The sequence below is a fragment of the Gorilla gorilla genome, chromosome 4 (assembly GCF_029281585.2).
Source record: "Gorilla gorilla gorilla isolate KB3781 chromosome 4, NHGRI_mGorGor1-v2.1_pri, whole genome shotgun sequence".
Taxonomy (NCBI): domain Eukaryota; kingdom Metazoa; phylum Chordata; class Mammalia; order Primates; family Hominidae; genus Gorilla; species Gorilla gorilla.
This window is the reverse complement of record NC_073228.2, coordinates 132,317,585-132,343,933: the sequence shown is the minus strand read 5'-3', so window position 1 is coordinate 132,343,933 and position 26,349 is coordinate 132,317,585. Positions and strand designations below refer to the sequence as shown.

General features: G+C 35.7%; 1 protein-coding gene across 1 annotated transcript in view; it reads left to right on the top strand.

Annotated features, from left to right (window-relative positions):
- FBN2 (fibrillin 2) overlaps positions 1 to 26,349 on the top strand; it is a 277,129-nt gene that overhangs the window by 73,102 nt on the left and 177,678 nt on the right. The window contains exons 6-7 of the mRNA XM_031011267.3: positions 360 to 557; positions 18,636 to 18,761. Of these exons, the coding sequence (XP_030867127.2) occupies positions 360 to 557; positions 18,636 to 18,761 (324 nt within the window). The remainder of the gene's footprint in view (positions 1 to 359; positions 558 to 18,635; positions 18,762 to 26,349) is intronic.

The window sequence follows — 26,349 nt, the reverse complement described above, 5'->3', positions numbered from 1 at the left end:
TTTCCAATTTTTCAAGAGAAGCCAGAAATACAAATTTCATGTGGAATTTCCCAAGTTTACAATGTTGGCTACTAATTTAAATTCTGTAAAAGCATTATTCAGGCCAAGAAGGCACATCTGTATCCCAGACACAGCCCTGAGCCACCCATTTACAGTGTCTAGTGTGGAATACATTGAAGTCTCTTAAGGTACTTCTCATGAATGGAAAATTATGAATTTTTAACATGAAACTCTCTAGCCTTCTGTCTTTGGACACTTTGGTCAGAAGAAATAGTCTCTGTTTTATGCATTTGGAGGCACTGGTATAAGATTAGTATATGATCATAAAACCTGTCTTTCTTTCTTCTCCCACATTCCAGATTACAGGACAGGCCCGTGTTTCACTCAGGTCAACAACCAGATGTGCCAAGGGCAGCTGACAGGCATTGTCTGCACGAAGACTCTGTGCTGTGCCACCATTGGACGGGCGTGGGGCCATCCCTGTGAGATGTGTCCAGCCCAGCCTCAGCCCTGCCGACGGGGTTTCATCCCCAACATCCGCACTGGAGCTTGCCAAGGTGAGTCAGCTGTCTGCCTGTGCACACCATCACAGACCTGCCACTACTCTTTTTGTTGGAGTTGGAGAATCTGGCACTGGATGGTAGCTTTTAACAGAATACTGATTTCCAAGAGTGGCCTCGTTAACAACCCTGACCAGAGAAGGTTTATCTTTTAGCCACCTAATGAATAATTGTTTCAACTGTTGACATTAATGGAGAAGAGAAAGAGATGAAGAATTGGGGGAAATGTAAAAATACAGTGTAAAATATTTAATACAATCAAAGGATGAACCACTCTATTTTTATCTAGATGGCATGACTCCTCCCTGAACTATACACATGCAAATACCCAGGAAAAACCTATTTTTTCTCTCTTTATCTCATTCAAGTTATGAGAACCTGAACCCAAGTAACAAGGAGAAGAAAGCCACCTAATATTGGCCCTCTATCATTATTAATAGTGTCTTCAAAGACAAAATGTGAACTCTATCTATGATTGCAGTTATTACAGACTTTGTAACCTGGGTTGGTCATGATCTCTGGGTTTTGACACTCCCTAACTACATTCATGACACTGATTTCTATATTAGGGCCAGATCAGGGCCCTGAGGATGCTACCATAGTAGACTACAATCCAAGTAGCCAAAAATTGTTACCTATTTACTGATTAATTATTTTAATTAATTTTCAGCTGCCGCAATTCTTACCTTTTTCTAGTAACTTCTCTGATATCAAATGTCTTAAATCCGTTTTTAGAGCTCGGAAATGGTCTCTCTAATGACTTCTTAAATGGCAGTTGCCTTCATATTGCATAGCAGTAAGATCACAGGAAAACAGAAATGATTTTTGTATTATTCACATAAATAATATTATTCATATTTGAGACTTTGAGAGTTAGGGTTATTTTCTATAATTAAAACATGCAGAAAGTTAGATCCAAAGTCTTTCAAATTGATGTTAGTAAGCTGTGTCACAAGTGAAGATGTTATCTATTGGGCCTGTGTAAATCTTATATTGTAGAAAGCCTGGTCAGTGTCCTAAATCTCAAATGAGAATTATAGTTTGGGGAGCGCATACATAACTTTAGTTCATTGAATAATAAAATGTGAGTGTTCTGCATAATTTTGTAAATGTGTCCCTGACAGCAGCATCCACAGATTTTTGTTAGTGTTGTAGTTTTATAAAAGGTATATTTTTAAAATGGTCTATTTCTAAAATCATTTTGAATCTGAACTACGGAGATACCAAGGGGATGACTATATAACTAAAACATTTACCAACTTTATATTTAATCACATATGAAAGCTCACATATGTGAGCTGTGGACTTAGAATAGTTCTTTTCAGTGATGAACACAGCTCAGGCCTTAATGATGAAGACTGAGTCAAATGCCATTTTTAATCTGTTGTTCACTATGGATAGTAAAATTCTGTATGTTTTGGTATGAATATTAGTCTGATTATATAGAGTTCCTGGTGGTGCAACAGTTTCTTCTATAGGAAGATATTCTATGTTATATTGTGTCTGTCTTTACTGTGCTCCATATGGTCTTTACTACATCTTAGTATATAGATTACCATGTAATTTATATAGTGGATATAGATTATTATTAAAAATAAAATACTCTACTATATTGATTTACTAGTTTAATAATGACTGGATTTACTATAGTACTACTTTTTGTTTATTCGGTACCCTTTATTACCTTCTAACATACTAACTTCATTTCTTTGTTGTTTTTAATTCTCTTTTGACTAGAATGTAAGCTCTATGACTGCAGAAATCTTTTTCACTTATTCACTGATGTCTCAGACATCTAGAACAGTGCCTAATATACAGTAGAAGCTCAGCAAATACCTTTTGAATTAATAAATGACATTAAGATTGAAATACTTCCAAAACCCACTATTTCAGAGAAAGAAACAGTTCAGGTTAAGAAAAGCCTTTAACTTCAACCAAAACATTCCAAATTATCGACTTTCCTCATGTTCTGTATTTATACTTACGCTTTTTTACTTTCATACTTTGTCAGAGGCCTAGTTTTTTTCCCAAACACAATTATAAAAAATGTGTCATCTGATCTCAAACTTTCTGAATGTCCTTTAGGGTTTAGTAATGTCTGAAGGATTACTTATTTGATTTTGTTTATGCAGCAAAGATAAGTTTCAGGCTCCATTTGCCTAAAAATCTGAGGGATTAACACAGTAACGGGAACAAAATGAAATTTGCCACATGATTAAAATGTCTGGAAAAGCACGTTGAAAAGCTCTGCTTTATTTCAAAATCGTGGCATAGTCAGAAAGTTCTCAATTAAATACTAATCCATAGTTCAGGCTATTTTAAGACATCTTACTGTGATTTCATTTTTTTCCTTTAAATTCCTAGACTGTTTCCTGAATACTTATCCCAAATTAATTTGGAAGAGATGGGGCATGAAAAAATAATACATTAAAACATGGTGCATATATGTCATTAAAAAAACAGTGATCTTTTTTATACGATGATTGAGAAGTGTTACAGAGTTAAAAATAAATTTCAACTATGTGGATGATAACTGTAAATAGCTTAACACTAGCTCTAAATCATGGTTCTTTTGAAGTTTGAAAGATAATGATATCCTGTAGCTGATGAAATTAGTTGTGAATGAAACATGCCCTTGTAATAAACAGAGTAGTTGTGGAAAACGAGGGACAACAGGAAATTAAGATAATACTTAAAGAATTAAGCTGTGAGAAAATCAGGAACTTTATTTTATCTATTTATTTTGCTTTATTTCTTATAAAAAAAAACGAATACATGTGCGGAATGTGCAGGTTTGTTACAGGAGTATATGTGTACTGTGGTGGTTTGCCGCACCTATTGACCCGTCCTCTAAGTTCCCTCCCCCCACCCCCCAACAGGCCCTGGTGTGTGTTATTCCCCTATCTGTGTCCACGTGTTTTCAATGTTCAACTCTCACTTATGAGTGAGAACATGTGGTGTTTGGTTTTCTGTTCCTGTGTTAGTGTGCAGAGGATGATGGCTTCCAGCTTCATCCATGTCCCAGCAAAGGACATGATCTCATTCCCTTTTATGGTTGCATAGTATTCCATGGTGTATATGTACCACATTTTCTTTATCCAGTCTTATCATTCATGGCCATTTGGGTTGGTTCCATGTCTTTGCTATTGTAAATACTGCTGCAATAAACATATGTGTGTATGTGTCTTTATAGTACAGTGATTTATAATTCATTGGGTGTACACCCACTAATGGGATTGCTGGGTCAAATGGTATTTCTGGTTCTAGACCCTTGAGGAATCGCCATACTGTCTTCCACAATGGTTGAACTAATTTATATTTCCACCAACAGTGTAAAAGCATTCTTATTTCTCCACAGCCTCGCCAGCATCTCGTTTCCAGACTTCTTAATAATCACCATTCTGAATGGTGTGAGATGGTATCTCATTGTGGTTTTGATTTGCATTTATCTGATGATCAGTGATGATGAGCTTTTTTTATATGTTTGTTGGCCACATAAATGCCTTCTTTTGAGAAGTGTCTGTTCATATCCTTTGCCCACTTTTTGATGGGGTTGTTTGTCTTTTTCTCATAAATATGTTTAAGTTCCTTATAAATTCTGGATATTAGACCTTTGTTAGATGGGTAGATTGCAAAAATTTTCTCCCATTCTGTAGGTTTCCTGTTCACTCTGATGATAGTTACTTTTGCTGTGCAGAAGCTCTTTAGTTTAATTCAATCACATTTGTCAATTTTGGCTTTTGTTGCAATTGCTTTTGGCATTTTTGTCATGAAGTCTCTCCCCATGCCTATGTCCTGAATGGTATTACTTAGGTTTTCTTCTAGGGTTATTATGGTTTTGGATTTTACATTTAAGTATTTAATCCATCTTGATTTTTGTATAAGGTGTAAGGAAGGGGTCCAGTTTCAATTTTCTGCATATGGCTAGCCAGTTTTCCCAGCACCATTTACTAATTAGGAGATCCTTTCCCCATTGCTTGTTTTTGCCAGGTTTGTTGAAGATCAGATGGTTCTAGATGTGTGGTGTTATTTCTGAGGTCTCTGTTCTGCTCCATTGGTCTGTATGTCTGTTTTGGTTCCAGTACCATGCTGTTTTGGTTACTGTAGCCTTGTAGTATAGTTTGAAGTCAGGTAGCGTGATGCATCCAGCTTTGTTCTTTTTGCTTAGGATTGTCTTGGCTATACAGGGCCTTCTTTGACTCCATATGAAATTTAAAATGGTTTTTTTCTAATTCTGTGAAGAATGTCAATGGCAGTTCAGTGGGAATAGCATTGAATCTATAAATTACTTTGGATAGTATGGCCATTTTCACGGTATTGATTCTTCCTATGCATGAGGACTGAATGTTTTTCCATTGTTTGTGTCCTCTCTTATTTCCTTGAGCAGTGTTTTGTAGTTCTTCTTTAAGAGGCAGTTCACATCGCTCGTAAGTTGTATTCCTAGGTATTTTATTCTCTTTGTAGCAATTGTGAATGGGAATTCACTCATGATTTGACTCTCTGTTTGTCTATTATTGATGGGAGTTCACTCATGATTTGACTCTCTGTTTGTCTATTATTGGTGCATAGGAATGCTTATGATTTTTGCACACCGATTTTGTATCCTGAGACTGCTGAAATTGCTTATCAGCTTCAGGAGATTTTGGGCTGAGACGATGCGGTTTTCTAAATATACAATCATGTCATCTGCAAACAGATACAATTTGACTTCCTCTCTTCCTATTTAAATACCCTTTATTTCTTTCTCTTGCCTGATTGCCCTGGTCAGAACTTCCAATACTATGTTGAATAGGAGTGGTGAGAGAGGGGATCCTTGTCTTGTGCCTTTTTTCAAAGGGAATGCTTCCAGCTTTTGCCTATTCACTATGATATTGGCTGTGGGTTTGCCATAAATAGCTCTTATTATTTTGAGATATGTTCCATCAATACCTGGTTTACTGAGAGTTTTTAACATGAAGGGATGTTGAATTTTATAGAAAGTCTTTTCTGCATCTATTGAGATAATCATGTGGTTTTTGTCTTTGGTTCTGTTTATGTGATGGATTACGTTTATTGATTTGTGTATGTTGAACAATTGAACCAGCCTTGCATCCTGGGGACGAAGCTGACTTGATGGTGGTGGATAAGTTTTTTGATGTGCTGCTGGATTCAGTTTGCCAGTATTTTATTGAAGATTTTCACAATTTGTTGTTGTTGTTTTAGCAAGTTTTTTTTGTTGTTGTTGTGTCTCTGCCAGGTTTTGATATCAGGATGATTCTGGCTTCATAAAATGAGTTAGGGAGGAGTCCCTTCTTTTCAATTGTTTGAAATAGTTTCCAGAAGGAATGGAACCAGCTCCTCTTTGTGTTTCTTGTAGAATTCATCTGTGACTCCGTCTGGTCCTGAGGTTTTTTTGGTTGGTAGGCTATTAATTACTGCCTCAATTTCAGAGCTTGTTAGTGGTCTATTTAGGGGTTCAACTTGTTCCTGGTTTAGCCTTGGTAGGGTGTATGTGTCCAGGAATTTATCCATTTCTACTAGATTTCTAGTTTATTTATGTGGGGTGTTTATAGTATTCTCTGATGGTAGTTTGTATTTCTGTGGGGTCAGTGGTGATGTCCCCTTTATCATTTTTTATTGTGTCTATTTGATTCTTCTCTCTATTCTTCTTTATTAGTCTAGCTAGCAGTCTATCAGTTTCATTAATTTTTTTCAAAACACCAGCTCTTGGATTCATTAATTTTTTTTTTGGAGAGTTTTTCTTGTCTCTAACTCCTTCAATTCTTCTTTGATCTTAGGTATTTCTTGTCTTCTGCTAGCTTTTGGATTAGTTTGCTCTTGCTTCTCTAGCTCTTTTAATTGTGATGTTACGGTGTCGATTTGAGATCTTTATAGCTTTCTGATGTGGGCATTTAGTGCTATAAATTTCCTTCTTAACACTGCTTTAGCTGTGACCCAGAGATTCTGGTATGTTGTCTCTTTGTTCTCATTAGTTTCAAAGAACTTCTTGATTTCTGCCTTACTTTCAGTATTTACCCAGGAGTCATTCAGGAGCAGGTTGTTCAGTTTCCACAAAATTGTCTGGTTTTGACTGAGTTTCTTAATCCTGAGTTCTAATTTGATTGCATTGTGGTCTGAGAGACTGTTACAATTTCAGTTCTTTTGCATTTGCTGAGGAGTGTTTTACTTCCAGTTATGTGATCAATTTTAGAATAAGTGGCACTGAGAAGAATGTATATTCTGTTGATTTGGGGCAGAGAGTTCTATAGGCATCTAGTAGGTCCACTTGATCCAGAGCTGAGTTCAAGTACTGAATATTTTTGTTAATTTCCTGTCTCATTTATCCGTCTAATACTGACAGTGGGGTGTTAAAGTCTCCCACTATTATTGTGTGGAAGTCTAAGTCTCTTTATAGCTCTCTAATAACTTGTTTTATGAATCTGGATGCTTTTATGTATTCAACAGAAGAGTTAGCTCTTCTTGTTGAATTGTTCCCTTTACCATTATGTAATGCCCTTGTTTGTCTTTTTTGATCTTTGCTGGTTTAAAATCTGTTTTGTCAGAGACTAGGATTGCAACCCCTGCATTTTTTTGCTTTCCTTTTGCTTGGTAAATATTCCTCCATCCCTTTATTTTGAGCCTGTGTGTGTCTTTGCATGTAAGACGGGTTTCCTCAATACAGCACATGCACACCGATGGGTCTTGAAAGCTTATCCAGTTTGCCAATAAGTGTCTTTTAATTGGGGCATTTAGCCCATTTACATTTAAGGTTAGTATTGTCACATGTGAATTTGATCCTGTTATCATAATGCTATTTGGTTATTTCGCACACTAGTTCATGCAGTTTCTTCATAGTGTTATTGGTCTTTATATATTTTTTTTTTTTTGCAGTGTCTGGTACTGGTTTTTCCTTTCCATATTTAGTGCTTCTTTCATGAGTTCTTGAGGAACAGGCCTGGTGGTAATGAAATCCCTCAGCATTTGCTTTTCTGGAAAATATTTTATTTCTCCTTTGCTTATGAAGCTTAGCTTGGCTGGATGTGAAATTCTGTGTTGAGAATTATTTTCTTGAAGAATGTTGAATATTGGACCCCAATCTTTTCTGGCTTATAGAGTTTCTACTGAGAGGTCCACTGTTAGTCTGATGTGCTTCCCTTTGAAGGTGACCTGACCTTTCTATCTGGCTGCCCTGTTTAACAGTTTTTTCTTCATTTCAACTTTGAAGAATCTGATGATTATGTGTCTTGGGGTTGATCTTCTCACGGAGTATCTTAATGGTGTTCTCTGTATTTCCTGAATTTGCATGTTGGCCTGTCTTGCTAGGTTGGGGAAGTTCTTCTGGATAATATCCAGAAATATGTTTTCCAGCTTGTTTCCATTCTCCCTGTCTCCTCCTGGTACTCCAGTCAGTCGTAGGTTAGGTCATTTTATGAAGTCTCATGTTTCCTGGAAGCTTTGTTCATTCGTTTTCATTCTTTTTTCTCTATTCTTGTCTGCATATCTTATTTCAGTAAGGTGGTCTTAAGACTCTGATATCCTTTCTTCCACTTGGTCGATTTGGCTGTTAATACTTCTGTATGCTTCATGAAGTTCTCATGCTGTGTTTTTCAGCTCCCTTAGGTCATTTATGTTCCCCTCTAAACTGGTTATTCTGGTTAGCAATTCCTCTCACCTTTTATCAAAGTTCTTAGCTTCTTTGCATTGGCTTAGAACATGCTCCCTTAGCTCATCATAGTTTTTTATTACCCATTTTGTGAAGCCTACTTCTGTCAATTCATCCATCTGATCCTTCGTTTACCTCTGCACCCTTGATGGAGAGATGTTGCAGTCATTTGGAGAAGAGGCACTCTGGCCTTTTGTGTTTTTAGCATTTTTTCATTGATTCTTTCTCATCTTTGTGTGTTTGTCTAGTTTCCGTCTTTGCAGCTGCTGACCCTTGGATGGGGTTTTTATGGGGGCCTTTTTATTGCTGTTGATGCTGTTGTTGTCACTTTCTGCTTGTTTGTCTTTCTTTTAGTAGTCAGGACCCTCTTCTATAGGGCTGCTGCAGTTTGCTGGGGGTTCACTTCAGGCCTTATTCATCTGATTCGCCCCCATGACTAGAGATGTCACTCAAGGAGGCTAGAGAGCCGCAGAGATGGGTGCCTGCTCCTTCTGGGACCTCTCACCTCTAGAGGCACCAATCTAATGCCAGTAGGATCTCTCCTCTATAATGAGTCTGACAACCACTTTTGGAGGGTCTCACCCAGTTGGGTGGCACTGGGAGCAGGATCCGTTTAATGAAGCAGTTTGTCCTTTGGTGGAGAGAGTGTGTTTCGCTGGGGGGAAACCCACTCGCCCGGGCTGCCCAGATTCCTCAGAACTACCAGGAGGAGAGGCTAAGTCTGCTGATCCCGAGACTGCAGCCACCCCTCTCCCTAGGGGCTCAGGCCCAGGGAGATCCAAATTCTGTCTCTGAGCCTCTGGCTGGAGTTATCGGAGATCCTGCAAGAAGGCCCCACCCACTGAGGAAGGATGGGTCAGGGTTAGACCTGAAGAGGCACTCTGGCCTCAGACTGCCACAGCCAGTGTGTTGGGCTGTGAGGACAAGTCTTGGGACCAAGCCATCCAACCTCCCTGGCTCCAGCAGGGGAAAAGCACAGCCGGGAGCTGTAGAAATGGGTGCAGCCCTTCCCCGTGCCCAGAGAGCTTAGTGTGTTCAGCAGTTGCTTTTTTTTTTTTTTTTTTTTTTTTTTTTTTTTTTTTTGCTAACCCTCCCCCAAGGAGCTCAAAAGGCTTAGAGAGCAGACAGCAGCAGCTGGTGCTGGTTGCCACAACCCCTGGGGGGCTCCATAGGCTTAAGCAGATTCCTGCTCAGAGGCTGTAATAATCTGTACGTTCCAGGGTTGAGATGGTAGGCACCTGTGGCGTGGGTTTGAGAGTGGGATCCTCCGATTCGTGGGTTGCACAGTTCCCTGGAAAAAACAGTTTACTAGGCTGGGTATCACACTCACTCATTGGCCTCCCTTAGCTGTGGGGAGGGGGTTTCCCATCCCCGTGTGGCTCTCAAGTGGGCCGCGGCACCACACTACTCATCCTTCTCTCTGTGGATCACGCCAGCCTTCTAGTCAACTTTGATGAAAGAACCTGGATACGTTGGTTGCCAGTGAAGGATTCACACTCTTTGTTTTTTTTTGATGGGAGCCTCTGAGAGACGCTGCTTCTAGTCGGCCATCTTGGCCCCACATTTTACTTTATACTGTTGCCATGCTAACATTCTGGACTTAAGTAATGTCAGAAAGGTGTGCCCTCCTAGGGTGGTATGAAATCAGTCATATCAATTCTTGATGGCTTTAATATTGAGAGCCATTTAAGTTTTAGCCGTTGTGCTTAATCCACATTTAATCTACTTTCTTCCATTTTATTATACATTAAAGGACCAAAGTTAACTCATATAGGACTTAAAATTTAAGCTATCATAAAACAAGTGAATTAAAAATGTTAATAGTGTCATTAAGCCCTTTTCCAATAATATTTATGAACTTTAAATATATCACAAATTGCCATGTGCATATGATGTATAATTTTCTTACAAAGTTTCTTCTTTTTTTGTCTTTAGTCTCATGAACCTACTCTAATTAGGAGTGACATTTTGTTTAAGATTAGTACTTGGCTTTGGATCTTTTAAGTTTTCAAATGAACAGAGTGCTCCTAAAATTTTTTTAAATATATTAAAATTAAACGCATAATTATTAATTTTTGTACCATGTGATATTTAGGGATTAGGCTTTTAAACTACTTCAAATGCTTCAAAACTGAAGATATAGCAGAAGAAAATTGTTTGTGAAATTTCATCTCTTGCTTCATCATTGATGATAGTAACATTGATGCCAAGCCTCTGCTCCTTTTCAGGTAATGTGAAATGCACAGGAATTCACATATTTGACACAGGCCCTAGCTAGGACACAGGATAAGGTCATGAATAAAGAAATAGCAATACAGACCGTAAATTGGTTTCTGCAAAACAAATGCTGGTGTGTGTTCTTTTCATATGGCGTTAGTGCACCAGAAACATAATTTCTTTGGTCTGACTGCATGTGAGACGAGTAGAGGACTTTAATCTCAGCTGAAATCAGGCAGATGTTGCTAGCTCCTCAATTGTTGAATGAGCAGAAGACACCCTGAGTAGAAAGTTATTTCCAAGCCTTCCACATAGCCAAGTAAAAAGTAAACTTGGCTATTATCTGATTTATTTGATTAGAATAAATTATTAAAGATAGTTACGGCCAAAACAAATTAATCTTGGCTGCCTACATTAACCAAGTTAACGAGATCATTATAAAGTCTAACTTTAATTCATGCTGTATTAACACAAGCTATTCCTAAACAATTAAAAAACTTTACTTAAAGCAAACTCAATTATAGAAACTCCTATTTAAAGATAGCAGAATATTCCTCTTCTTCTAACCCCACAAAAAACTAACATGAAAATGAATAATAGAGAACAACACATCATTCTAAAACAAAATCCTGGAACAAAACCAGTGATGAGCGCATGTAGCTGTTGGGAAGTCACTGGGACAGGGAGAGTTTTCTAAGCATTTACTCTGAGTGTCATAATCCTGAAAGGTGTTTGAACCTACTAAGAGCAGAGAGCTAGGATTGTGGATGTTCTGTTGGAGAGGAGGAGATGTTCCCATAAGAGACAGATCTACTTCAGAACCTCACAGTAACAGAGGGTAATGGAAGGAGAAACTGGGGGGGGGGGCGGGGGCAAGCCATTTCTGAGTATTCTACACCCAGTCTTCCATCCCAGAGACACTCCTTGAGTGAGGTACAGGAGGGTGGAAGGACAAAGAGGAAGTATGGAACACTAGCAAGTAATCTGTAAATATAAGAGTCACACCACCAACTGACAGTTGAAAATTGATGCTCAAGGGAAAACAAAGTTGGTGGAGGAGTTTGGTGACAAACTGTTTCAGGACTATGCCTTGTAGAAGTTTCAAACCAACGCATTTCCTTTGAGCCTTCCCCACTCTGCATTTCAGCAGGAAATGGCTACATTGAGAGATGAATAATAAAGAGAAAGGCCTGCAATGGCTACATTGAGAGATGAATAATAAAGAGAAAGGCCTGCATATAAAAACTGGAAAAAAAAATCAACAACAAAAAAAGAAAGCATAAGTAAAAGGCAGGTATGAACATGCTTCAAAGAATTACTACCCAAATAAATGCAGAGTTTATATACTTCTCTCTTATCTCAAGGAAATTAAAAACAACATTTTTAATGGAAATTTAAAGCAATGATGCTTTGTGGAGCATCAGTTATAGGAAGGCCAGAGTGGATGCCAAGAAGCCAGTTATAAAGTTTCTGCAGTAGTCCAGGTGCTATATGATGGAGGCTGAGACCAGGTAGTAGCAGAGGAAAGATTTGAGATATTCTTGGAAAGTAAGCAGTTGTTGCTGATGAAGTGATGTGACATAAGTGAGAGGAACATGCCAAGTTTCTCTCTTAGGCTTTTCTGACTTTAACAGCTGGAACATGATGGTGACATTTGTGAAGATAAGATCGAGATAGAACCATGCTCTGTTCTTGTTATTACAATTTCAGGGTCCTGCAGATATCAAGTTACCAATATATACTTGTTTTGATGATCATTTTAACATTTGAATTTTGTGTATCATACATGAGTAGATATTCAGTCTGAATCAAACCATATTAAATGATTGCCAGGACACCCCATATGTCTCAGATTCCAAATAGAAATAGACCTATTATTTAGTTGCTGTCCTTAAAGTTAGACATTTGTTTTCATAGAAATAAAATATTATGTGTGAATATCTACAGAGTATAGAAATAAGAATTTCTGTTTAGTAATGGAAATAATAAACACTGGGGACTCCAAAAGTAGGGAGGCTGAGAGGAGGGATGAGGACTGAAAAATTACCTATTGAGTACCTACTGAGTTTTCAGTATTTGGATAATGGGTTAACTAGAAGCCCAAACCTTACCATTGTGCAATGTATTCACGTAACAAACCCGCACCTGTATCCCCGAAACTATAAAAATTAAAAAGAAAAAGCAAGTTCAATGTAAAAAAATTAAAATTAGAAATGGATCTAATTTGGTAACAAGAAAAGTTAAAAAACACGTTATGAAATATAGTAGTAATTTCTATGTCCCCTGGTTCCTAAACATATAAATTAAATGAACCATTTTTATATGCCTATAATACTGCACATATTTTCCATATTTGGACATGAACTAAAAATAATATATCATCTAATAATAATTTATGTAATAAAATAAGTTTAATTTTTTAGAACAAGTTTACACGGAGAATTTGGAGAATAAATGAGGTTATAAACTAGAATTATTGTTGCTTTGTTACATTATTTTTAACCTTAATAGACATGGACTGACGTTATTGCATAAGGTATAAATTTCAAAATATATAATTGTGTTCTATAAAATTGTTACATGTGATTTGGAATAATTCAAAATTTAAAGAAATAGTAAGTTTTTGCCTGAATCGAAGGAATGAGCAAAGATAACATCTGTACAGTCTGGTCATTGGAGAATTAATCAATCATTAGTAGTTGCTTGTGATAGGACTTTGCAGATGTAGAAATTCTTGCATAGTTTGAAGGCTTGAGGCTTGCTTTTTTATATTATAAAGAGCACATCTTGGTCCAAAGTGGTTATTTTTTGGTTATTTCTATATAATTTCTTTTAAATTTTCTTTTTTATTTTAACTGCTAACTTGATCTAACTAAAAGAAATTAATTCTACATAACTGCAGAGCCTAGGAGACTTCAAAAATAAGGGTTTCGTTCTCCTTCTAAAAAAATACTTTTTAGGCAGTTACAAAATAAATCCTATGATGTTGGATTGTTTTTCTTTTTGAAAAATCACTGAATCTACTATAATCCGTATGCAGCATACAATTTTATGAATAATATTAAGGTTTTATAGACTTGGTCTCATTTTTCAGCTTTTACCATATTTTTTCTCTGATTTATCTGCCAGGAAAACAAGTTTCTAGAGCTCTTTTATACCACACTATAATGAGAGTGGGAGTGTAGTACATTTAAAAATGAGGTTTAAGGCTGTGCCCAGTGGCTCATGCCTGTAATCTCAGCACTTTGGGAGGCCAAGGCGGGTGGATCACCTGAGGTCAGGAGTTCAAGACCAGCCTGACCAACGTGGTGAAACCCTGTCTCTACTCAAAGTACAAAATTAGCCGGATGAGGTGTCTCATGCCTGTAATCCCAGCTACTCAGGAGGCCTGAGGCAGGAGAATTGCTTGAACCCAGGAGGTGGAGGTTGCAGTGAGCCGAGATCGCGCCATTGCACTCCAACCTGGGCAACAGGAGCAAGTATAATAATAATTTCTCAAAAAATAATAATAACAATAATAATAATAATAATGAGGTTTAAAATGTGCTGAATTAGAATGTTTAGTATATAGACTTCTTGCCATATATTGTATTCATAGTTGATTTTTGTTTACATCATGTATCCTTTAATAAGACACTGAAATCTACTTTAATTCAGTACAAAAATACTTTGGACTTTTGTAATTGGTTCAATAGATATAGCTAATAGGAGGAAGAAATAATTTGTAGGCTTGAATTCACTAATTTACACACTGAGATATACAGAACTTTTGAGCTTACCAAAAAATAATAGGGCAAATTGATATGTACTGACACAGAGATGTGTTCATGAAGTATTTTATAATGAAGAAAAACAAGATGCAGAAAAACACATATACAATGGTTTTATTCTCGTTAAATAAACAGACCATCATTCTGAATATGTGTGTGAATAAAAGTCTAAAAAGACAGAAGCAAATTTATATCAATGGTTATTTCTTTAATTTTCTATTTTCTGTATCTTTAACATTTGTTGCAATGAGATATGTTATTTTGTAATTAAGTATATAGCATTAATCTATTATGTAAGCTTGTAAGTTTGAAGAGAGTGTAACAAATTTGTGTAAATTTACGTTTATTTTTATATACAGTGTTTATTATAAAAATCAACTGATTTTTTTACTTGTATTTCCAAAAGCCAGGTTTTATAGTAATTGATTATCTCTATTTTTTTGTATTTTATCATCATTATTTTATTGATTCCATTTACTTTGGGTTTAATTTGCTCTTCTTTTTAAAATGTCTTAATATGGAAACTGAGATCACTGATTTAAGAAGCTTCTCTTTTTGTACTATAAGCATTTTAATGCTATACATTTACCTCTTAGCACCACTTTAGCTGCATCCTGCAAATTTTGATATGGTGTATCTTCATTTTAAGTTAATTCAAAATGTGTTCTATTTTTCCATGTGATTTTTTTCTTTGATCTGTGCATTATTTCAAAGTATATTGTTTAAATTTCAGATATTTGAGGTTGTTCCAGATTTTTTCCTTTATTACTTTCTAGTTTAACTCTGTTGTGTTTGGAGAACATATTTTGGATTATTTTAACTTTCTTTTACATTTAATGAACCTTTTACATGGCCTCAGAATATAGTCTTTCTTGGTAAATATTCTGTGGGCACTTGATAAGAATGTGTGCTCTGCTTAAGTGAGGTGGAGTATTCTATAAATGTCAACTAGGACAAGTTGGTTGAAAATATGGTTCAAGTCTAATATATCCCTGATGATTTTCAGTCTACTTATTCTTTTAGTTAAGAGAAGAATGTGGAAATTTCCACATACTTGCAGGTTATCTATTTCTGTTTTAAGCTTTATCTGCTGAAATTACCCTTGCTCCAGGAGTTTAATGCTTTATAATCATGCATACACAGTTAGCATTATCATGTCTTCTTGATGAATTGACCCCTTTGTCATTATGCAATGTCCATTTTTATCCACACACTATATTACTTGTCGTGATGAGTACTACTTATAGTATTAACATAGCCATTCCAGATTTTTTTATTGAGTACTTAATATATCTTTTTCATCTCTTTACTTTTTAAGATGTCAAAGGAGTTTTGTTGTAGACAGCCTAAAATTGGGTCTTGCTTTTTAAAAATCTGACAATCAGACTTTTTAATGGAATTTTTCCTACCACTGACATCTCATATGATTATCAATTTTATTGTGTTTAAATCTGTCATTTTACTATCTCGTGTCTGTCTCACCTATTCTTTGTTACTCTTTTTCTCTTTGCCTGACTCTTAGATTAATAGTGTATATTCTTGTATTGCAGTTTATGTCCACAGTTGGATTATTAGCTATATCTCTGCTTATTTTTTAGTGTTTATACGTATTTAACTTACTACTTTATATTTTCAAATAGTATAATATTATAATGCCATAGTATAATAGTATACTATTATATAGTATACTATATAATTATATATAGTTAATATAGTATACTATTATATAGTATACTATATAATTATACTATTATATAGTATAATAGTATAATGCCACTTCACTTATAATGTAATAACTTTACAATGGTACCACTTACCTCTTCAATTTTTCATGTTATTGTTGTTATGCTTTCTACTTCTATGTGTTATAACATCCAAAATACGTTATGTTGTTGTTGCTTGGAAAAATCAATTCTGTTAAGGTTAATTAAAAAATAAGAAAATATATTTTATCTCTATTAACATATTACCATTCCTACTGCTTTTCATTTTTTGTGTGTAGGTTAGAATTTTAATCTCACTTTTATTTTACCTGAAGAGCTTGCTTTTACATTTAAAGTCCGAAAATTCTTTATTAACGCTTTGTGAATTTTATTATGTCAATACTAAGGATTTCTATTCCTATGTGGATGAAATTAATAGGCAATTTAAAGGATAGGATGATAATTTCAATGTCTAAAACTGAAATTTTAAATTTAGAGTAAGAGGACGACAATTCCAACAATTCCAACATAAGAGTGTTCAAGGAATAGAAATAGACAACTTTCACATGAGGAAATAAAAAAGCTAATAAGTGTAGGAGCTAGTAATTAGAGAAATGAAAACTAAAGTAATAATATTCCTTTACAATATTAGGGTATTTATAATATTACAAATATTACAATATTTACAATATTACAATATTCCTTTACAATACAAGACAATTAGGATATTGGAGGCCAGGCATGGTGGCTCATGGCTCATGCCTGTAATCCCAGCATTTTGGGAGGCCGAGGCGGGCAGATCATCTGAGGTCAGGAGATCAAGACCAGCCTGACCAACATGGAGAAACCCCGTCTCTACTAAAAATACAAAATTAGCTGGGCATGGTGGTGCATGCCTGTAATCCCAGCTACTCAGGAAGGCTGAGGCAGGAGAATCGCTTGAACCTGGGAGGTGGAGGTTTCAGTGAGTCAAGATCACGCCACTGCACACTCCAGCCTGGGCAACAAGAGCAAAACTTGGTCTAAAAAAAAAAAAAAGAAAGAAAATTAGGATATTGGATAGTAATATCATGTATTGGCAGGAAAGAAGAAATACAGGAGTCTTCATGAACAGTAGAGGTGTGTAGACTGCTAGTGGTATGAAGACTCCTGCAGGCATTCTGAAGGACCACTGGACACTATTTATTCATTATACCCTATGATCTAGTAATTCTGCTCTGGGTCTACAGCAAAGTGATAAAGAATCTGAGTCCTCAATGTCCATAGTCATTCCACAAAGAAACGTAGTGGAGACATTCACTGTACCATTCACTGAGGTTTTGAGAAGCTAAAGATAAACCAAGTGCCCATGATCAGGAGAGGAAACACATTAAGTGTTCTGCAGCCAACTGAAGCAACAGATTGTCCACATAACAGTATGGGTGTATAGGGGGAACCCGCCCCCAATAATTCAATGTTATTTCACGTAGGTTCTTTTCTATTTCCCTAAGTGTTGGCCAGTCTGAGAAATAAAGGGAAAGAGTACAAAAGAGAGAAATTTTAAAGCTGGGTATCTGGGGGAGACATCACATGTTGGCAGGTGTCGTGATGCCCCACAAGCCGCAAAACCAGCAAGTTTTTATTAGTGATTTTCAAAGGGGAGAGAGTGTACGAATAGGGTGTGGGTCACAGAGATCACATGCTTCACAAGGTAATAAAATATTACAAGGCAAATGGAGGCAGGGCAAGATCACAGGACCGGGCCGAAATTAAAATTGCTAATGAAGTTTCGGGCATGCATTGTCATTGACAACATCTTATCAGGAGACAGGGTTTGAGAGCAGACAACCAGTCTGACCAAAATTTATTAGGCGGGAATTTCCTCGTCCTAGTACGTAGTATGCCTGGGAGTGCTAAGGGAGACCGGGGCTTATTTCATCCCCTATCTACAACTGTAAAAGAGAGACAGTCCCAGAGCAGCCATTTCAGAGACCTCCCCCTAGGAACGCATTCTCTTTCTCAGGGCTGTTCCTTGCTGAGAAAACGAATTCAGCGATATTTCTCCTATTTGCTTTTGAAAGAAGAGAAATATGGCTCTGTTCCACCCAGCTCTCAGGCAGCCAGACCTAATGGTTATCTCCCTTATTCCCCGAACATTGCTGTTATCCTGTTCTTTTTTCAAGGTGCCCAGATTTCATATCGTTTAAACAATTTGTGCCGTTAACGCAATCATCACAGGGTCCTGAGGCGACCTACATCCTCAGCTTACGAAGATGACAGGATTAAGAGATTAAAGTAAAGACAGACATAGGAAATCATAAGACTATTGATTGGGGAAGTGATTAATGTCCATGAAATCTTCACAATTTATGTTCAGAGATTGCAGTAAAGACAGGTGTAAGAAATGATGAAAGTATTAATTTGGGGAATTAATAAATGTCCATGAAATCTTCACAATTTCCATGCTTCTGCCATGGCTTCAGCCGGTCCCTCCGTTCGGGGTCCCTGACTTCCCGCAACAGGATGGATCTTAAAAACAAAATTCTAAAAGGAAAATTAAGAAACAAACTAAGATATATAACATGATACCATTTACATAAATTAAAATATATGCATACAAATGTGTTTTACTTCTCTAACCCCGCTCTCTTGAGAAAAACTGAGTTTCTTAGAAGAAAGTTTATATAAAGTTTTTATAGTAAAAAAAAGTATAGATATTCTGAAAACCAGTGTCATCTGTGTTCAAAATGTTTTCTTCTTGCAGATGTTGATGAATGCCAGGCTATCCCAGGGATATGCCAAGGAGGAAACTGTATCAATACAGTGGGCTCTTTTGAATGCAGATGCCCTGCTGGTCACAAGCAGAGTGAAACTACTCAGAAATGTGAAGGTGAGTCTCTCTACTTTGGGAAGCATGCCTAATTGTGACTTTAATGCAAGAAAAACAGGACTTCATTTGAAATTTTGAAGACTACTGGTCACAATTAAAACTCTTTATCTACTATGAAAGCATAGGTTTAAGCCTAGAGTAGTTTTGTGTTTGTGTATTGTAGCCTTAGTGGGTTTGCTTTGAAAAGAGTCAATGAGCATTTGCATCTAGTTTGTTATCTCAGTTGTGTTGCATTGAGAATGAGAGTAATCCAGCCATTTATGTTTCTTCTTAATAAAGTAGGTTTCCATTTCACTTATAAAGTTATATCAAAAACGAAAATTGAGATAGAAATAAGAAGTCCAAGTGAAATACAATATCATGTGTAAATGATTTGTTAGTAGTTGGCACCGTGTCGTATATTATAAAATAAAATACTCTAATTGGTATACTGAATATTGTTTGGCCATCGAATTTTTTTAAATGGATTATTGATTCAGGAAGGGTTTGGAAATTACCACTACAAATATCTTAATAAAGAATAGCTTGCTCAAATAAAGATATCAAAAAACCTAATACTTTTCTGCAATATTAAATATGGATTATAATATTGAAATGTAAATTCCATTAGCAGTTCTTAAATAGAATAAATTTACTTGTTATATATATCTGTAATCAAAACCTGTATCATTTTTATAAAATTCAAGAAGTTTCTAAGTGCATGTGGCTTCAATGATCATGGATATTTAGAATAGTTTTGATGATTCTAGTAGTTTTGATACAATGTATATCTTTTCAGTTATGTTACTTAAATAAATTTATTTCATCTAAGGCAGTTTTCTAAAGGCGATAAGAGTATAACTGTTCTCATTTTTTGTGACATAAGCATTATCATCAACTCAAATTAAGTCTTTTGCTCTTTCTCTTTCCAAAAGTAGTTTATTTTTTGTTGATTGGTTGTAAACAGCTGCATTCCTCTTTGTAAAAAAGAAAATGGGAAGAGGCAAAATCTAAAGTTTAATTATAGAAGATAAACAGCAGTATGAACTATATTATTTCATAAGAGGTAGAATGTGGGTACATATGCCATTGTTTCAATGCCAGAAACCATAATCTTATAAATCCTTGAGACATGTATTATCCTGTTTTTTTTTATTTGCCCTGGTTCATGTATAATTAGCTCCAAATTAATTGTTATAGTTATATACATTTTATATGATTACAAATTAATTTCATGCTCCCTCTAAGAAGAAAGTTTAAAAAAACATAGTTGATTATTTTAAGGACCAAATCAATTCTCTGTGAAATTGTTTACAAGAATGCCCAAGTGTCTTATACTACTTAAATACACTGTCGATAGTCAAAGTCAGCCCGTAGTGGAAAGGTGAAAGTAACACTTGGAAGACATGAAAAAATATCTGAATTACCTGAAGAAGCACCAACATTAGACCAAAAACTCAGGGATCTGCAGAAATTCTGGGTTGTGCTGCTTTTTCCTGGCCACTTTTTGGATTTTTTCTCCTGGCTTTTTGTAACTTGATTGTGTTGCTCAAACTTTTCTTACTCCCTTTCACTTTTTACTTCTGGACTAATATCTAAACTAGATGTACTTGGGAACAAAGTTTGATTATAGATGAGAAGGCACAGCCACTGACTGATTATAGTAGTTGTGACATTTCTAATGCACATAAAACAATGTATTTCTTCTTAGTTAAAAACGGAATAAGGCTTTTCTACGTTACATTTCATCAAAGCAGCATACAGAGCCAAGCCAGACATGGGAGAAAGACAGTACAAGTCTTTATTCACCACTTGCCTATGTTCTTTAGGAAAGAGGGACATTGATAGCACGTAGGCACCACCCAAAGCCCTGAATCCAGTCGTGCCTTTCTTTGCTTCCTGCCCAGGCAGCCAAATCCATTTAACCATTGCCCAGAAATAATTATGTGATTTAATATTTGGGATTGGTGGGGAATAGCAGAATTGGAAGAAGTAGTGATTAGAATTTGAAATATAAAGGTTTTATGAAGGCCTTACTTGTGTATAAGTCATATTTATTTAAATATTTCTTAAAAGCAGCTATTTTCAATTTTATTTGGGTAATATTGTTTCTTTATATAAAAGAACAAGTGATATTTGCTTATATAAAACTATTTAATGTAATCGGTAGTATAATATATCTGGAAAAACTATAAACAGTTGCTACACTTAGTGACAGGTTTTGAATTGTAGTCAGTTTTATGGATAATGTAGTATCTGTAAAAATCTTGCCATAAATGTAATGTTTGCTCTAAATAAAAATATAACTATAGCAATTACTTTTGATCAACTATCAAAGGTAAAATATTTTAATTTACTATGTGAATTACAGTGCAAATATAAAACATAGTACTATTGGCAGATTTAAGATGATGTTCTTCCTGTTTTTACAGTAGCACATTTCATATTTCTGCTCACACAGCAATGAAATTCTCTTTAAAAACCTTTTTTGGTCTTTAAGTTACTAGGTCTGTTCAGAAATAAGAAAAGTAAGTTCAGTATTTTGGGTCTGAGTAATTAGGAAAATGGTGGTATCCTTAACAAGAAACTGCAATTAGCTTATTAATTGTTAAACATTATGTTATTGATATTTTCTGTGTGTATTTGTTTGTTAACTATCTCACTCCAACCGTTGAATGAGATCCTTCAGGACAGAGCCTCTGTCTTTAGTGCTGTATCCCAGAGCCTAGAAAAGTTTAGTAGGCTCCAAACAAATATATGTTGATTAATTGGGAGTAGGATATATAATAAGTTAGTTTATTTGACTTGGGCTGAAGGTCCAAATGCAAGGTAAAATGTGGGTCCAGAGTTAAAACTGAATTTGGAAAGAAGCTACTGGTCTTCCTCAAAGGAATTTTTGCTTCATCTTAACATTTTTTGTTTTGTTAATAATTTGATTTTCCTTTGGTTGCCATTGAGAGACCAAGAGCATGTAAACATTAAATGCAGTTTCAAATGTTTAGATCTTCTGTGTCATGGTTCCTCTTTGGTCACCTGCAGGTAATGCTTCTGATGTCAGGGACCTTTGCTTTTTAGCTAAAAGAAAGAAATGTCTTCTGCTCATTCGTGTGATGTCTTCTTAACAGAAATCTTATTCTGAAAGGCTTGTTCTGCCAAAAAATTAAGTTTGAGCATATATAGTTTTTATTAAAAATGTTTTAATGCTGGGGGCAGCATTCATCTCCTAACTTAATGTTTGAAACATGTCTGTCACTATCTATCATGGAGGCTTACGTTGTTTGATTCTCCTGTGACTCTTTTTTTCCCTCATATTCAGATGTAGACAACTAGGTAAGCTGTAAATCTGAACCCAAAGCAGAAAGAAATACATATTTCTCCCTTTTCCTCTCTCTCTCTGTGTGTATGTACGTATGTGGTGTGTTTGTGTGTGTGTGTGTCTGTTTTAAGGAGAACCAGTTATTATCCCCCTTTGCTCAATTAGGGTCCCGGATCTCAAAAAAACCTCTCATGATGCTCACTGCAGCCGTGTTTATTTCTGCTGTGCCAGTTTGGTTCCCAAATCTAATTTCCTAATTCTGTAATACAGCGGATAAAATTATTCTTTGGTGGAATAAACCATTTCTTCACATGCAAAGAGAAGGTTGTTTCAGTTAACTTCCTCTGTTCAAACATCCATTAATTTAAATATCCATTTAATTTAAATGAAGAAGGGAAGGAGAACACATCAATTTAATATGAAATGGTACACTAAAAGACAGCTCAGCGTTTTTCTTTTGTACAATAAAGTATTTTCGTTTGAATTTCAGTCCATGTGGATAAAGCACAAGTAGGAGCCAGATGTCCTTGCGTGATCCTCCCTCCCAGACTATACCTTCGTTAACATTCCTTGAGCTAGTTATTCTTTCCTGGCTTACATGGGAGGCAGAAAAAGAGCATCATTGTATTGGAAAGTTTCCCTTAAATGGCTCTTTATGTGGCAGATAGTTGTTTGCAATTTAGTTTGAAGAGTTTTCAGCTTTGTTCCATTAACACAGCATTTTGTTGTTTGAGACTTGTGACAACAAATGTATTTATTTAGGCTCATGAAACTCATAAAAGTTGTTGGCACAGTCTCCTCTGCTGCTGTTCCAACTCTGCTTAGATAAACCATGGAAAATAAACTTTCTGTACTAAACTGAAAAGTACTTGCTCTTATTCATATTACATAAAGTATATTAATTTTAAAATGAATAAATAAATCCATTAACATTCTCAAGGGGAAAACTCACATTAAAATGGAGAGTGAAGCAAGGGGATTGCTAACATTGGAAACAGATAAGACTTTTTGGGTCATAAATTTAAAAACCATGAAAATCATCTTAGCTTAATTTATAACACTAGTTAAAACATACGTATTCCCTCTCTCTTGAATAAGAAAGTCAGGGGTGCTACACTCAAACCTGCTTTCTGCCCCCATCACAAATAATTTATTCCTCACTTACCATATTGTATCTGAACTATTTTTCTTGCCTGACTCTGCCAGCAGGATATATGTACCAAAATAAAATTAATAAAAGCTCTATTAATTGAACATTTTCTATAGTCTAGACAATATTTAAACTACTTTACATGGGTTATCTTATTAAATCATCACCACAGAGCTGTGAGGTTAGTTACTATTATTAACTCACCTTAGAGATGAAAAAACTGAGGCACAAAGAGGCCAAGTAACTTTCTTAGGATTATATGGATGAGAAACAGAAGAGCCAGAATGCCAGTGTGCTAGATTGACTCCAAAGCTTTTGCTCCTAGCCAGTGCTATTGAGCAAACAAAGGTGTTGGATGACCAGGCGGCACACATCCCAGCCTGGGACTGCACTGACGGGGAAACTCATGGAGACAGCAGTTGCAGTAAGAGTGTGATTCTCCCTTTGCCCATTGCATTTTGTGGTAGTACCCTGGCCAGAATCTACCAAGGCTGGAAGCAGATCCAGTTTAATGATCCTGGCACTGGCTGTAGAGATTATAAGCTGCATGATTGGAAAAAGCATCATCTGTCTGCCCTGAAAAAATGAAGGCAAAAAAATACAGAGCCTTGACCTTCATTTCTGTTTCTTCACTTGAGCCTTCCTGGTTGGGAGAACTTTTTATTTGTATCATCAGGGATTGCAGATGTATAACCTGGCAGTTCCCTGGCTCCAACCCAAATCTACTGCTTCAGGCCCTCTCCCCGGATTGACCAATTTAAGCACTACACTCATAATAGCTGGTTTCCATGGAGCCTTTTAAGAAGTTAGCCCATGAGGGCTAATTCTTGAAAAAGTAAACGTTTCTCTCCGAAGTATTCTATGCCACCTCTCTGGCTGATGTGTTAGATATTCAGTTAAGGGATTTTTGTTATATTTTCTGTTAATTAAATTAAAATGTATTCTGTGCCTAAATAATCCATTCATTATGACTTTAGAATTGTAATTGCAGGTCTTGGAAAACAAAAGTAGGGGTAAGAAAGTGGAACTGAACTAATTTTATCTTTGTTCACAGAAGGTAGTTGATATGGCTTGGGCCTACGTCCCCACCCAAATCTCATGTCAAATTGCAATCCCCAGTGCTGGAAGAGGGGCCTTGTGGGAGGTGATTAGAACATGGAGGCAGATTTCATCCTTGCTGTTCTCGTGATAGTGAGTGAGTTCTCATGAGATCTGGTTGTTTAGAAGCGTGTAGCTCTTCCTCCTTCTGTCTCTCTTTCTCCTGCTCTGGCCAGGTGCCTGCTTCCTGTTCACCTTCCACCATGATTGTATGTTTCCTGAGGCTTCCCTAGCCATGCTTCCTGTACTGCCTGCAGAACCACGAGCCAATAAAATAAAACTTCTTTTCTTTATATATTACCCAGTCTCAGGTAGCTCTTTATAACAATGTGAAAATGGATTAATACAGGAGTCAGTAGCAATAGTCTAAAGAAATAGTTTTAAAATAGCCAAGAGTGTACTTTACTATTCCTATGGAAAGATAAGACAGCAAAATATTTGAAAGACTGGAGAACAAGACATTTTAGATACTAAAACATGTTATAAAGCGAAAATATTTAAATTACTATGGTACTAGCATGTAAATAGCCCAATGAAACACAATAGAAATTTCAGTAAAAGTTGAAATTGTGACATTTAAATCAATAAGGGAAAAGATCAAATATGCAGTGAATCATGTTGAGATGACAGGGTATTATTTGAAACAGATAAATTTGGATCTATGTGTCACATCTTATACCAGGATAAATTTTAAATGAATCAAAGATACAAATATTATCTATACAATTTTGTATAAAATATTATGTATACAAAAGAAAGTGATACTAAAAATAATCATGAACTTTTTATATAGTCTTAGACCTAAAAAAGCATATTTCAGTGTGTTGGCCACTTAAAAGTTATAGAGAAATAGATTAATAAATTCAGTTACATAAAATAAAATAAATTACATGGCAATAAAAGAAAAAAAAATTACTAACCAGAAAAAAAGACAAATGCTAAACTGGGAAAAGCATTTGTAACTCATAACACACAGAAAGACAAATTTTTCTAATACAAAGAGATTCCACAAATCAGTAAGAAAATATCCAATAAAATGTTCAAGGATATGAATTGACTATTGATGGCAAGGGAAATACCAGTGACTCGCAAAAACATATTTATCCTTATTTATATAAACAGAGTGTATTTAGAATAAGAGAGTGTAATATAAAACTGTGAGACACTATTTTTTACTTCTAAATGTTGATAAAATAAAAATTCTAATGGCAAACTGTATTGGTGAGGGTGTTAAGAAATAGACACTCTCACAAATTCCTGATAAGAATATAAAAGTGCCCTATATAGAGGGCAATTTAGAAATATCTATCAAAATTACAAATATCCATACTATAATATTTAATCACTTAGTTTTAATTCTAAAAAGTTGTTTTGTCTATACTCATAATCAAGAAATGATGTATTTTAATAAGGTTATTCCTTCTGTCTTTTTTTTGTAATAGCAAAATATCGTAGACATATACCGGATAGTGGACTGATTCAATTAAAAACATGCAAACAGTGGGAAACTGTTCATCCTTACAAAAAGATAGCAGACACTTTATATATTGATATAAACGTATGTTGACGGTATATTGTTACATGACAAAGGCAATTTGTAAACATTTTCATAAAAAATATTAAAAAGTGTGTGTGTGTATGTGTGTGAGTTAATGCATAGAATGTCCATGGAAGGACTAGAAAGTCTGTGGCATTGGATATTGTTGGGGGTGAAATTGTCTGGCTTGGAAAAAGGAATGGAGAGGAGATTTCACATTGAGTGCCCTAACCTAAGTTTTTTACTTTGAACCATGTAAATGTATTACCTATTCAAAAAATTTAAAACAGAGAGTAAGGTTGGGGGTGGGAAGACCCATTTATTTGGCAGCCTTTTTCTTGAGCCCTCAGTGAATTTCCGTCCAGAACTCTTGTCTCCCTGGAACAATGTATACAAAGCTGTTAGAGCCTCTGTCACAGGGCATTGCAACCTTTATCCCCCAGAACAGTAGGTACATCTATGGCACATTATGTGCTGCCAAGTAGACAACATATGCACATCTAAAGCT